This window comes from Gossypium hirsutum, chromosome D07 (genome assembly GCF_007990345.1).
Source record: "Gossypium hirsutum isolate 1008001.06 chromosome D07, Gossypium_hirsutum_v2.1, whole genome shotgun sequence".
In the NCBI taxonomy this organism is placed as follows: Eukaryota; Viridiplantae; Streptophyta; class Magnoliopsida; order Malvales; family Malvaceae; genus Gossypium; species Gossypium hirsutum.
The window spans coordinates 39,427,901-39,442,464 of record NC_053443.1 but is presented as its reverse complement, the minus strand read 5'-3'; the positions used below and the strand labels follow the sequence as shown (position 1 = coordinate 39,442,464).

General features: G+C 36.0%; 1 protein-coding gene and 1 pseudogene across 1 annotated transcript; one reads left to right on the top strand and one right to left on the bottom strand.

Moving 5' to 3' along the window:
* Positions 1 to 1,189: 1,189 nt before the first annotated feature.
* Positions 1,190 to 5,729, top strand: LOC107955087 (rab escort protein 1). Its single transcript, XM_016890804.2, has 9 exons — positions 1,190 to 2,058; positions 2,186 to 2,308; positions 2,459 to 2,558; positions 3,162 to 3,200; positions 3,312 to 3,558; positions 3,637 to 3,712; positions 4,067 to 4,319; positions 4,588 to 4,668; positions 5,230 to 5,729. Exons 1-9 carry the CDS (start codon positions 1,370 to 1,372, stop codon positions 5,320 to 5,322), a joined length of 1,701 nt encoding a protein of 566 aa, XP_016746293.2. The 5' UTR covers positions 1,190 to 1,369; the 3' UTR covers positions 5,323 to 5,729.
* LOC107955088 (catalase isozyme 2-like) lies at positions 5,682 to 8,662 on the bottom strand (annotated as a pseudogene).
* Between the last annotated feature and the right edge of the window lie 5,902 nt (positions 8,663 to 14,564).

Here is a 14,564-nt window from a genome sequence, read left to right as displayed (position 1 = left end):
AAATTTTTAATTTAGGCACTAATGTTTGAATTCGTTCATGTTTAGGTCACTTGTTAAATTGATAATGAAAAATCTTTTTTAACTTGTATAATAACACACTTAGTCCTCAATACTTATATATTCTACCAATTTGATCATAATTCTAAATAATTCAAAAAATTTAACCCTTGATATTTACAAATTCTATCAATTTGATTCTCAAACTTCTTAGTAAAAGTTTTCAGCTTTTAAAACAGAGGCATTGCACATCTATAAATTTGTAAAACCCAAAAAAGAAAAAAAAAACTTCTTTCAACTAACGAGCTATTTTCTGAGCCAATTCCTAATACCAATAAGTTTATCTTGAAACTTTATTTCCTTTTCTTTCTTTCTTTTTTTCATTAGTTTTCTTCTAATATTGTATTTTATAACCCTTGCATTGATAACATTTTGGCTAAAGAAAATGGAAAAAACTTAAAAAAAAACATTTTAGATTTACCATTGTTGTTAACAATATGATATCTCCTTCAAGATACATAGAAATAGTCCTCGAAGTTGGTACTTGAAATTGAAAATTAAATCCAGAGTTAAAAAATATGGCTTTGAAAAATTTAATTGTTCAAATTAATAATTATATAAGAAAAAAATTATGAACATTTAATTTTTCATAAGAAAAAAGAGAGAAAGAATTAATTTAATTTCCTTTTATTACATTGATAATGCTTTTTTTAATTTTATAAACGGATTAAGAGATGATTATGTATTTTATTTATTTTTAATTTTTAAATCCAGAATAAGCAATAAGTATCATAATGATATGATTTAATGTCAAACCATTTACCAAATTAATTAATTAAAAACTAAAATTATACCAGTAAGAGGAAAATTATTATTTATAAAATTTTCTTATATATTATATTTTTAAGATTCGTATTTTTTTCTATTTTAAAAGTAGTTAGTTAATCTCTGACATTAACTTTTTAAAATATACACAAAAGAGGGTTAGATATCGAATTTGATAATTTTAACTATAAATAAAATAATTAATAGATGTAGAATGTATTTGTTTTAAAAGTTGAATGCTTTGGTTAGAAAATTTAAGGATAAAATTGATAAAATTTATAAATATGTAGGATTAAATTTATGAAATTGTTTAAAATTAAATACAAACTGATATGAAATAAGTATTAAAGATTAAACATATTATTATACCATTAAAATAGATTTTCCGTAATCAATTTTAAGGAAGGGATATTCAAAATTTAATACAAAATTTTTAGTTGATACCCAGTTTACCCTAAAATAAACAATTTTTTTTTTCTTTTTGATAATTCGGAGCTTCCATTTTCATTAGCTCAGGTTGTAGCGAGTTTTCTACCTTTGCTTCGCCATGGACGACATCCCACCCTATCCCCCAATTGATCCAACCACCTTCGACCTCATCGTCATAGGCACTGGCCTTCCCGAATCCATCATAGCCGCCGCCTCCTCTACCGCCTCTAAATCCGTCCTTCACCTGGATCCCTATCCCTTCTATGGCTCCCACTTCTCCTCTCTCCCTCTTGCCGATCTCCCCTCCTTCCTCTCCTCCCACTCGACCTCACCATCACCACCACGCTCACCTTCTTCCGACGACCCTAACGAATTTTCTCTCTTGGAATTTGCTACTCGTCCTCTCTATTCCTCTATCGATATCTCCACTTTTTCTCCTAACCTCCTTGATCAACACTCTAGAAAGTTCAACCTCGATGTGGCTGGACCTAGGGTTTTCTTTTGCGCCGACAAATCTATTGAATTGCTACTAAGAACTGGAACCAACCAGTACATGGAGTTCAAGAGTGTTGACGCCACTTTCGTTGGGGACAACAAGGGCAACCTCTGGAGTGTGCCGGATTCCAGAGCTGCCATATTCAAAGACAAGAGCCTGGGACTCGTGGAGAAGAACAAGTTAATGAGGTTCTTCAAGCTGGTGCAGGGACACTTGGCTGGCGAACAAGACATCAAGATTTCCGAAGAAGATTTGCAGAGTCCGTTTGTTGACTTCTTGAACAAAATGGGATTGCCGCCCAAAATTAAATCGTCTGTTAGTCACAACTTTTTTCGTTTTTTATTTTATTTTAATTTTCCCATCTCTGGTTGCCTCCTCATTGATTCAGTCGTAGGCGTGATTCTCAACCGCTTTTGATTTTTTTTCTTGTCTTTACAGGTTTATATTGTATGCTATAGCAATGGCGGATTATGATCAAGAAGATACCGGAGTTTGTAGAGATTTGCTCAAGACAAAAGATGGGATCGATCAGTTGGCTTTGTATAATGCATCTATTGGCAGGTTAACTTTTATTGTTTCTGTTTATTTTTCAAGTCAAGCCTTAAACTAAAGTTCAAAAATTTTCAACACCATGTTGAAATTTGAATAGAAACTTATTATATCAAATTGTGGTCTATATTTATGTTCAATGAAATTATTTGTTGTCTTTAGGTTTCAAAATGCATCTGGGGCTTTCTTATATCCTATCTATGGGCAAGGAGAACTATCACAAGCTTTTTGCCGTCGTGCTGCTGTCAAAGGTTGCCTTTATGTAAGTTCTGACGAGGAGAGAATTATTTCTTTGATAATTTTGAATGCAGTTATTGATGCATTTCCTACCGTTGTAGTTTTATATATATATCATTACATGTTAACCTGATTTTGTGTTTACATCTATTTGGCCTGATATATTTTTTACCAACTGCTTTTATGTAAAATGAGTGGATTCAGTTGCTTGATATTTAAATGCTAAGTTGTCTACTATTTCTGCTAACGATTTCCTTAAATTGATGTTTATCTGTGGATAAACTCCAGAAGATAGTAACAGTGGTTTTTTAGCTAAGAAGGTATAGGAATGGTGCCTTGAGTTACCTATCATTTCAGAGTACCCACTGGCAACTACAGTTCATTCAAATATCCTCCTATGTCCTAATTGGATAGACATAAAAGGAGTTTATCTGATATAGTTCTCCTCAGTCATATTCACCTCCTCTATGAGTTGGTTGAAGGCATTTGACATCTTTGAGATACCCAACACCAAACAGCAATAGAGTAGTTCCTAGCATTAACTGTGTGACCAACAACCTGACTTTACATGAGATTATTATGTTTTAGCATAAAATTATGCTAATCCATTTGAATAAACATGACACAGGTATTGCGTATGCCGGTTACTGCATTGCTTGTAGACAAGGTATGGAAGCATAAGCGAGACTAAATTATGCTAGATATTTGTTATTCTAATCAGACTGTTAATGACGTTAAGGTAAAAGAACTTCATGTTTTTCCCTTGAAAACTTCTCAGGATACCGGGTGTTATAAGGGTGTTAGATTAGCTTCAGGTCAGGATATATTCAGCCAGAAACTGATCCTTGATCCAACCTTTAAGGTAACATTACCATCAGGATCATCCCCGCCACTTCCACTTAAAGAAAAGCTTCCCTTTTTCAGTCTGAAGGATGATAAAGGAAAGATAGCAAGGGGAATATGCATCACAAAGACTTCTTTGAAGCCTGATATATCGAACTTTTTGGTTGTATATCCTCCAAGATGTAAGATCGGTTTCTTTTGCTTTTGTTGAAGATAAGAAACAAAGATAAACTAGTAACTTTTTTTTTGCTTCCTCCTAGCATTGTTTCCTGAACAGGTTACTTCAATCAGACTTCTCCAAATAGCTAGCAATTTGGCTGTTTGTCTGCCAGGCATGTAAGTTCCATTTAGTTTCTGAAGAGGATTGGTTTTATCTTCTCTCTGTTTGTTTTTACGTTGATGAATTTTATCAACTGTTATCTTTTCACTTCCTTGTTGAGCTGCTTTTCCTGTGGTTACCTTTGAATTCTGTGAGAAACTGTTTACCTAGCATTTAGTTGTATTGTCTTTCAGACATTAAAAGTTCAATTTTATGGTTTTATTGATAATTAAGTGAATAGAGAAACTTCACCATTATAATTATTTTTATCGGTTGATGTTTTATGTTCTTATGCATAATACATAGGATGGAGTAATTTTAGTCTATTTGCTTAAGTCATGAATGTAAGTATTTCTCCCTGTTCTATTCAGGTTTGTGTTATATATCTCAGCATTATGTAATGATGATGATCAAGGAAAGAAGTTAATTCATGCAGTCATGAACACGCTTCTTACAGTTCCTCTAGATTCTGAAAGTAATGCTGCAGTTCAAAGTGAGACTGCTGAAAATGGTAGTGCAGTTCAAGATGAGACTTCAGAAAGTAGTTCTGGAGGTCCAAGTGATTCTGGAGAAGAAAAACCTACTCTACTATGGAGTGCGTTGTATAGTCAGGAGCTAACTTTGGTATGTTTCTTATGGTTGCTTTCTTATGTGTATCTTCTTAGTTACTAATATTTTGGTATTGTGACTTTGGGCCTCTATTTTGTTGTGCTTCTTCTTCTTCATTTTTTAAAGAATAATCATGTTACCTTTTCCAGAAATTTTTTAACACTTGGGACATGGTTTTAGAGGGATGATACGGTCTGCCTAACAGTTGTTAGGACTTGGAGTTTTGTTAATGTGCTGTGTTGATTGTAGTGCCCTTTTCAACAGAAATATATTTTGTTTTCAGGGTCAAGTTGATTTTATCTGTTCAACTCCCATGCCAGATGGTAAACTGAACTACAATGATCTCATAGATACGACTTTTAAGGTACTCAGTTTGCTAATGTTCATGAAATTTAAAATTATATTCTATATGAGTGTGCTATGTTTATAATTCTTCTGGCACAATCTCTACACATACAATTATCCTGTTGGGGTTGCTTTATTTGATCTTTTTATGTGCGTTCTTTGTTCTTTGGGATGAAATTTCAGATTCACTCATGCTACATTTGGTTACTAGTGTAATAACGAGTAAAAAGCATATTTAACACATGTGTTGTAAAATAGTTAGACATAAAATAAAGAAGAATTAGTTCAAATTTAAACATGCAATTAGAAAGATGAGTAAAAACTCTTGTAAAAAAAAAGTCCTCTTCAATGTAAGTGAAAAGTTTTCCTTCTCTTTGCTATAAACAAGTCATATGAGTGGCTAAAAGTTACCAATTGTGATTAGTTTATAGCTAACCAATGACTAAAACATGTGAAAAAAATAATATTCCAACCAAATGTAGCATCGAAGTTAAATGGAACGTTAACTGTACTGAATTACAGATGTTTTAACATTTCTTATTGCTGATTGGAATGTATTACTGGTTGTGGAATATGATAGATATTTCAGGAGATTTACCCTGGGGAAGAATTCTTTCCGGAGACATCCTTAGAGAATCCTGAGGGTGATGGTGATGCTTCTCCGGAGACATAAAGATTTACTGAATGTAATATAATCTCTACCTAATGGTGCATCTAACAATCCAGCTCCTTTTCCAATACTGTGGTCAAGTGATTGGAGGATGCCGTTATCAAATGATGTATTTGAAGTGGTGAAGAAAAAAGGAAAGGGATTTGAGAGGACATTGTGGTTTACGGATTTTGACTTGGTTTCCCATGTATAAACTTGTGTTGTATCCATCTTTTACTAGTTGTATTTTGGTCGGATTTTTTGCTTCTTTTACAGGTCTGATGTAACAGTAAAAAAACAATTTCCCCCGCGAAGTATGAAAAAGAGTAATAGCGGCAGTTATGAGGTTATCTAAGTATTTAACACATTTGCATCCTGTGGAATTACTGTAAATGAAATGGTTGGCACTTCCAATATTAGCATTTCGAAGAGATTATGGTCTCCGGTTCTCTCAAATCCTTGAAAATACATAAATACAGTAACATAGTGATGCGTCTTATTACACTCTCGACGTGAATGATTGCTATATTATTTTGTGTTCTTATTCAGGAGATACATAACTAGTTCACTACTTGCAAATGCATCACATTTTGGGACACCCTTTCTCATCAATAACTTGGTCTCACACCGAGGCGAGAAGCCAGTTTCTGACCCAAAGATTTGTCAGCCTGTAGCCGCACAAAGACGATTATTATGATTATTATGAAGGCGAAAGATAATTAGCATGTTGTGGGTGTTTGTATAAAATAATAAAAAGATCAAAGGGTGAGAGTCCCGCCTACGACCGGTATGAGATCCAAATGCTGCGGATCTCATATTTGGCCCTTGGATCAGACAAGGCCTCAATCCAGCGTTTAACAAAACGTTCTTGCCTGAGACGCAACCAAAATGGCATTATATTCTATGTCATTGAATGTATAAAGAAATTAAGCAATTTCACATTTCCTATCCAAATAAAAAAGAAGACCTGTCTGGTGCAAAGGATCAATACAATAATGCACTGTGACAATACAATAGTTGAGAAACCATAAACTGATTATTATCAACATCACCCACACACACAAGAACCAAATCTTGTCTCTCTTGCCGCTGCAAATGGCAGTAGGGATAGGGTACTTCTCAGCATGGCGCGCTGGATCAAACCTTGAAGGGAAGTAGTTCACCTAAAGAGAAAAAAAAACATCAAAGGCCACAATGCATCAATCAAATGATTGTCCATCATGGACTTAACATGTCATATCTACCTCCTCATCTCTGTGCATGAAATTCATAAAACCTTCATGGTGATTATTGTGATGAACACATTTAGGAGCATTTGCTGGAAGCTGCAGATAATTGGGTCCTAGACGGTGCTTCTGAGTGTCGGAATAGGAGAAGATCCTTGTTTGGAGCAACTTATAATCCGAGTAATATATACCGGGGACAATGACGGAAGGGCAGAAGGCTAACTGCTCGTTCTCAGCAAAGAAGTTATCTATGTTTTTGCTTAGAACCATTCGACCCACCGGCTGCAATGGCAAGATGTCTTCCGGCCAGGTCTTAGTTACATCAAGCGGGTCGAAATCAAACCTATCCTCGTCAGCAGGATCCATCACCTGAATGAAGACCTTCCACTCAGGATAGTTTCCTGCTGCAATGGAGTCATAGAGATCTTGTGTGGCATGGCTGTGATTAGCTCCACCAACTGTTATGGCCTCATCCTCCAACAGGTTTTTAACCCCACAAGTAGGTTTCCAATGGAACTTAACATAATGTGCCTTCCCAGCCTTGTCGATTAGTGTATAGGTATGAACCCCAGAGCCATCCATGTGCCTGTAATCCTGGGGAATACCTATATCATCAAACAGGAAGGTGAACATATGCAAGCTTTCCGGATGGTGCGAGAAGAAGTCCAGAATTCTCCAGTTTTCCTGAATATGGGACTTCGGGTTTGGTTTAAGGGCATGCACCATATCAGGGAACTTCATTCCATCACGGATGAAAAACACTGGGAAATTGTTCCCCACTAGATCAAAATTACCCTGGTTCAAGAAGAACAAGCATGGATAAAAAAAAACTAACAATGTTAATATGCTGCTGTAAGGTCCAATATTACCTCTCGAGTGTAGAATTTCACGGCGAAACCTCGAGGGTCTCGCAGAGTTTCGGGACTACCACGTTCATGGATAACAGTGGAAAATCTAACAATGGGTGGTGTCTAGACTCCAGGGCCACGAAGGAAATCAGCACGTGTGAGATGAGATGTCACGAGTGACCTCAAAGAACCCTTTTGCACTTGCTCCTCTAGCATGAACTACACGTTCTGGAATGCGTTCTCTATCAAAATTAGCAAGCTTTTACACCAAATGGTAATCTTCCAGAAGAACTGGACCTGCCAAAAAAGTGTTGCTTAGTCTCTGGTTTAGCACCTCCAGGTTTTGTGAAAAATGCTACAATGAACAAACATGATATAGGCACACACCAAGTATCATATTAATTACCTCTTGCTCCGACAGTGAGCGATGAGTTATTGTTCCAAACTGGTGCACCAGAATTGGTGGTCCAGAATGGGGAATTAAAGGCACTTGAAGGACCACGCTGCATCAAAAAATAGCTCTTATAAGAAGATAAATAATGATTCTAGAAGATAAACTAGAGGACTTTGTTCATAACTTGATACACAATACAACCTCAAAAAGACAAATACTAATCCAATCTTACCTCCAAGGCAGGTCGATCTGGTACGAGTAATGCAAACTAGAACACAATTCACTATTATATAAAACGTAATTCAATAGGATAAAATATGATTTATTGGAACCTAAAACATAGTTTTGGAACTTGGTATAGCTGGGAAAATATAAAAAAAAAAGAAAAAAAAGAGAGGAAGCAACTTAAAATTTTACCAGCAAACTAGCATATTTTATTCAATATCAAGTTTTCTGAATTTTGTTCTAAAGTTTCAACCACTGAGATACTTAAATATTCCTAGCAAAATTAGAAGACATGGAAACAAAGGAAAATGAGATTCAGCAATGAAAAAGGGGTAATTTTGTTAGATATAACCCACCAAAAAGGAAGTGGAGTAACAACAACAATAGCAAGCTTAACAAATGGATAAAGTTGGTAGTTTGTACCTTGTAAGGATCCATGAGGAGAGAAATAGGAGATAGAGTGAATTTGTTTGTGTTGTGATTTATATACCCGTTTTGACTGCCTTAAAATTTAAATTAATTGACAAAAGTGAAAATGCAATAAAAATAATGTATAAAGTTTGAAGGCCATAGGTGAGATGAGCTTATCCTGTTTTCGTGGTTTTAGGGATAACCAATACCAATGCAAATGCAACAAAATGACAATTAAAAAGAAAAACCAATGGCAACAAAATGAAGTCGGACTAATTTCAATTATATATTTTTTCAAGTATTCCCAATTCAAGCACAGCCACAACCATTAGACATACACAAAATGATTAGACAATTATTGCATCCGAGTTAGGAAGTTATCATCTCATATCTTCGACTAAATTAGGTAATTATGTCATTTTTTAATTAGGTTTATAAGCCGTTTTTTTTAAATTTAGGAAAGTAGGTTGTTTTTAGAGAAAGAAATGGAAAGCACATCCAGTTGGGCGTGCTTTTCGTTTCTCTCTCCTAGGGTTAGGATTTTTAATGTTTTTAAGTTTAAGGTTTTAATACTTTTAAGTTTTGGGTTTTTAGGTTTTGGGTTTTTTAAAAAGGGTTTGGGGTTTTCGATTGAAACCAGAGAATTTCAAAGGTAGTTTTGAGGAGTTGGGGATGTGATAACGCGTCTCATAACACATACATTTCATATGTCATGGCAGGATAGGATCATCACCTTAGAAACCCATTTTGGGGAAATATGGTTTTGAGGTGATTATGCTTGATAAGATCAGAGGTCGAAGTTCAAGTGGAGGTCCCAGTCGGTGGCCGTGATGCGATCACGAGTTCAAGTATAATCGAGGGCCAGTTGACGGTCGTTACACGGTCACAAGTTCAAGCTTTTTGGATACCACACAAATGATGCCTTATATATACCATACATAAGATTGAGACTATAATCATAGGGAAAAACGGAGGGATTTTCGGTGTAATAAACGTAATTTTTTTCTCTATTTCCACGTAGTCGATATCTTTAACCTTTCATTCTTATCTGAAGGTTGACACCGTGGTGGACACAAGAGGACTCTCAGGGGGCGAGCAGATGTTTCGATGAAAGTAGAGGTCAAACTCGGGTCGACGCGGTAGTAGTTGTAGTTATTAATGAATTGTTTAATAACAGAAACCGCAGTCAGCCCGAAAGGAGCATCACCTTTACTCCACCGAAATAGTCGCTCACTGCTTGAGAGTCTTGCGTCCACAACGGTGCCGAACTTTGGATAAGAAGGAAGGTTAAAGATATTGGTTGCTTAGAAATGGAGAAAAAAATTATGTCGATTATAGCGGGAAGACCCACAATTTTCTTTTATGATTATGCCCTCAAACTTCTGTATGTTATTTATAAGGAAACATTTTCGGGTATCCAAAAAGTTTGAGCTCGTGGCCGCATAACGACCGTCAACTGGCTTCCCCGTTATACCTCGATCTATGACTGCATAATGACCATCGGTTGAGACCTCCACGTATACTATCACCCATGACCGTACAAAGCAAAATCACCCCGAAACCCAACTTCTCCAGGATAGGCTTCGAAGGTAATGGTCTCATCTCAGCATGATATATGAAATGCGTGCGGTTTGGAGCAATGTCGCATCATCGATGATTCAATAATACCTCGAACATCAACAAAAAATTTTTAGCGACATAAATTTTTAACACCGAGTAGTGTTTTATAGATGAAGGATGAAGAGGCTGTGGGAGAAGATTTTTGAGGAACGATGAAGCATGAAGTGGAAGACCCCTTTTTATAGGCATAGGGAAAGAGTTGGATTATGAAGTAAAAATTTCCCGCGATTGAAAACGCGCTGCATGACTAGCGTCTTTTAGGAATATATTCAAAAAGTGTTTAAAAACGGTTGAAAAATTAGACGGGCATGTACTTTTAAAGAAAAAGTTTAGAGAAAAACACCCAAATTGGCGAGCTTTCTCTAACCTTTTTTCTACTGAAAATTAAAAAAAGTTGTCCCAGAGAACATTTTTGTATAATTGATGTATGTTCTAAGGCGTCGAATACTATTGGAAGCACTATTTTGATGAAATTATATAACTTCAGGAACACACTTTCAAATAATACTTTGCATTTTATCATCATTGTTCGACGAATGCGTGTATTCATAAATGAAGATTGATGCATGTATTCCCTCTCTCATTGGCTAATTTTCCTATTAACGACATGTACTTTACATAACTTAGACACATAACAAATTAATATCAAAAATTGAATTGTTGAGTCTCGAAACTTGTGTGTACTTCTTCTGACAACCTTCTAATTTTTTTTGGTATTAATCCAATTTGTGACCGATATTGAAATGAGTCGACGAGTGAAATTCGTTATTTACTATGACAGTTAAATATGTAATATAGAGGTCAGGGTGGTATTTGTAGGAGCACAGCCCGTGGAATTGACATTCAATCGTACCATTCAATTGTGTGAGATACAAACTAGAATTAGGAGAAAAGTCGAAGGTTCAACCCGGGGAAGAATTTTGAGGTTGAAATGTAGATATCTTGCTTCCATTGACCACTATAGGTATGACCTATTTGATGTGAATGATGAGCTCCAGCTCGAGATGGTCATATCATTGTACGTCTAAAGTGAAAATGCTATAATTGAGTTATACGTCGAGTTTGCTGAGGTTGATGGATCTGGCCCATCCTTGGCCACCATTGCGGCGGATGTCGGAACTGGAGTTGAAGCAGAAAGTCCTATTACACGGTTGTGCGTTGGGTTCACTAGCTTGTTACAAAGCTCCTACTACGATATCCTCAAAACACCTATGGGTAGACACTTGTCGGTCTCCTACACGAATCTAAACTTCAAGAGCCAGTACTAGTCGGGGTATAAGCATAACCCTAATATTAACATTCGAGCTAAACATTCAATCAATGCGTTCGATTTTAAATTCAGTGTAGGCTTGTTGTCATGGGCCGAAAGCACTTATACCGAGGGTTCATCAACGTACACTGGACACCAAACTAGTGCAAATTTTGGTGGGCACATGGGTTACAAAAGATTCAATGACTTACCTATTTCTATAAGGACCGACGAGGGTACATCGAACCCCTTACTAGAAGGGGATAATGAAGGCGTAGATGAGGAAGAATATGCGGCTGAGGAAGAAGATGTAGATGAGAAAAAAGATGCGACTGATGAAAAATATACATGTGAGGAACAAGGGACAACAAGTGCATTTGACGGGGAGGAGTCAGACCCTTAGCCAATTCGACAATGCAGACCTGATGGTTCGGAGGTGGCATTATTTTTCGAGTTGAAGCTGGTTCCAACGGAGCCAGGACCTTGCGAGTTTGACGATGACGACTCGGACAATGCCCCAGATCCAGATCCGTGATACATGGCATATGAGCCTTTGCCCCACATGACCAACATTGACCTATTGGCCAAGGGTGTTTCCGTATTACAATCCGGTGATGTAATACCGTTTAGTATTAGTTAAACATTAGCAACCAATGAGCTAATATTTACTTCCATTTTACTTTACATGCAAAAACCATGTGAGTACATCATACAAAGGTTATTAATATAATTTATGAATAATTTTAATAACCAATTTGTTTGAAAAAATTAAAAATATATAAACGAATGTACTACACTTAGGCCACCGAAAACAATAGTCCTGACATGTCTCGCTCATGGTCACAACATTACCCCTGCATTTTGAAAAACTTTACGTTTTAGTCATTCAATTAACATCGTTGTTTCATAAGAGCTTCCATATGCTCGTTTATAACCTGTAATTAATTTTGTGAAAAATATAATGTCGGTAATGGCAATATATCGCAAAGAAAAATAGAAATAGAAAAATAAAGAACACACAGATTTTACGTGGAAACCCTTTCGGGAAAAAAACCACGGGCAGAGGAGAAGAAAATTCACTATGTCGAATTTGAATTCATTACAAGAGGAGTAGACTATGCCTATTTATAGGCTTGTAAACCTTATTCTAATAGGAGTGAAACTCCTTATTCAAATAATATCAAATAGATGGAGTTTAATAAGGTTTAAAAAACCTTATTCTAAAATAAAATAAAAGAAGTATAATTCTATAGGGATTTTAATTTAATTTTATTTTACCACAGTATTTTATTTAATAAGGATTTGGGTCACTTAATTCTAACAATCTCCACCTTGACACGAATTTTTAATGAAGAAGTTCTTCATCGCGAACTCTCAACGAACAAGTTTCTCCACCTCTTCCATAAAATCCCTTAAGGGTTTATCTTCAACAATGAACACCAACCAAGTCTAAGCAATGCTCAAACTTGGTTATAGGAAGTGACTTAGTCATCATATCTGCAGGATTTTCATGAGTACTAATTTTGCTCACAACAATATCACCACGAGCAATAATATCACGAACAAAATGATACCGAACATCAATGTGTTTTGTTCTCTCATGAAACATTTGATCTTTTGTAAGGAAGATGGCACTCTGACTGTCACAAAATACTGTATTGATTTGAAGGTCTTCATTGAGTTCACTAAAGAGTCCATTCAACCAAATAGCTTCTTTACAAGCCTCAGTAATCGCCATGTACTCAGCTTCAGTGGTAGACAAAGCGACTGTAGTTTGCAAAGTGGCTTTCCAACTGATTGCACAACCTCCGATTGTAAAGACATAACCGGTGAGAGATCTTCTTCTATCGAGGTCTCCAGCAAAATCAGTATCAACATACCCAATGACTCCATCTCTAGTTCTTTCAAACTATAAGAAAACATCGGTAATACCTCGTAAGTATCTTAAAACCCACTGAACTGCTTTCCACTGTTCTTTACCAGGATTCGCCATGTATCTGCTAACTGCACTAACTGCATATGATAAATCTGGACGTGAACAAATCATGGCATACATGAGAGATCCCACTGCACTAGAGTATGGAACATGTGACATGTACTCAATCTCATCATCTGATTGTGGAGACAAAGCCGATGAAAGTCTGAAATGGGCTGCTAAAGGAGTATTAATAGGCTTAGCATTCTGCATATTGAATCTGGAAAGAACTTTCTCAATGTACCATTTTTTACTTAGGTACAATTTACTTACTTTTCTATCCCTGAGAATCTCCATACCAAGAATCTTCTTTGCTGGTCCCAAGTCTTTCATCTCAAATTCTTCACGTAGTTGGGCTTTGACCTTTCTTATCTCTCCTTTATCTTTCGCTGCTATCAACATGTCATCAACATAAATGAGTAGATACACAAAAGAACCATCACTGTTTTTCTTAAAGTAAACACAATTGTCAAAGCTACTTCTTTTAAAATCATGAGAAGTCGTAAAGGAATCAAACCTCGTATACCACTGTCTTGGTGACTGTTTCAAACCGTAAATGGATTTTTTCAGCAAGCAAACATAGTCCTCTTTTTCTGAGACTGTAAAACTCTCTGGTTGTTACATGTAAATATCCTCCTCAAGTTCTCCATGCAAAAATACAGTTTTTACATCTAACTACTCAAGCTCCAAATCATGCATGGACACAATACCAAGCAAAGCTCGAATCGAACTATGCTTCACAACTGGAGAGAACACATCTGTGAAGTCCACTCCTGGAATTTGACTGTAACCCTTTGCAACAAGCCTTACTTTATATCTGGGTTCTTCAACTCTTGGAGTCCCCTCTTTCTTTTTAAACACCCATTTACAACGAACAACATTTTTACCATTAGGAAGTTTCACAAGATCCCATGTTTGATTTTTGTGTAGTGATTCCATCTCCTATTGCATAGCAAACATCCACTTTTCTGAGTCTTCACAACTAACCGCCTCAGAATAATTAGATGGCTCTTGGTTTGCATCTATATCTTCATCCACATTTAAAGTATAAGTAACTAGATTAGCCTCAGCATACTTCTTTAGAGGTTTAATTTCTCTTCTAGTTCTGTTTTTGGTGATAGAGTATTGTGGTGAAGAAGCAACTCTATTTTGAATTTTTGTACTGGCTTTAGTAGTCGACTCTTTTGTAGATTCTAGATTAATCTGATGCTCCACCTGCTTTTGATTTTCTTTATTGGAAGTGTCTTTAAGAGATAAGTTAGGTAGCATAGCAGTTTCATAAAAAACAACATCTCTGTTAATCACAACTTTTATATTT

Bases quoted from the DNA above. Each gene is read 5' to 3' on its own strand.
- LOC107955087 (XM_016890804.2), top strand. From the start codon at position 1,370: ATGGACGACATCCCACCCTATCCCCCAATTGATCCAACCACCTTCGAC. The intron at 4,320-4,587 runs GTATGTTTCTTA...TTTTGTTTTCAG, and splicing joins ATAGTCAGGAGCTAACTTTG to GGTCAAGTTGATTTTATCTG. The intron at 4,669-5,229 runs GTACTCAGTTTG...GGAATATGATAG, and splicing joins TCATAGATACGACTTTTAAG to ATATTTCAGGAGATTTACCC.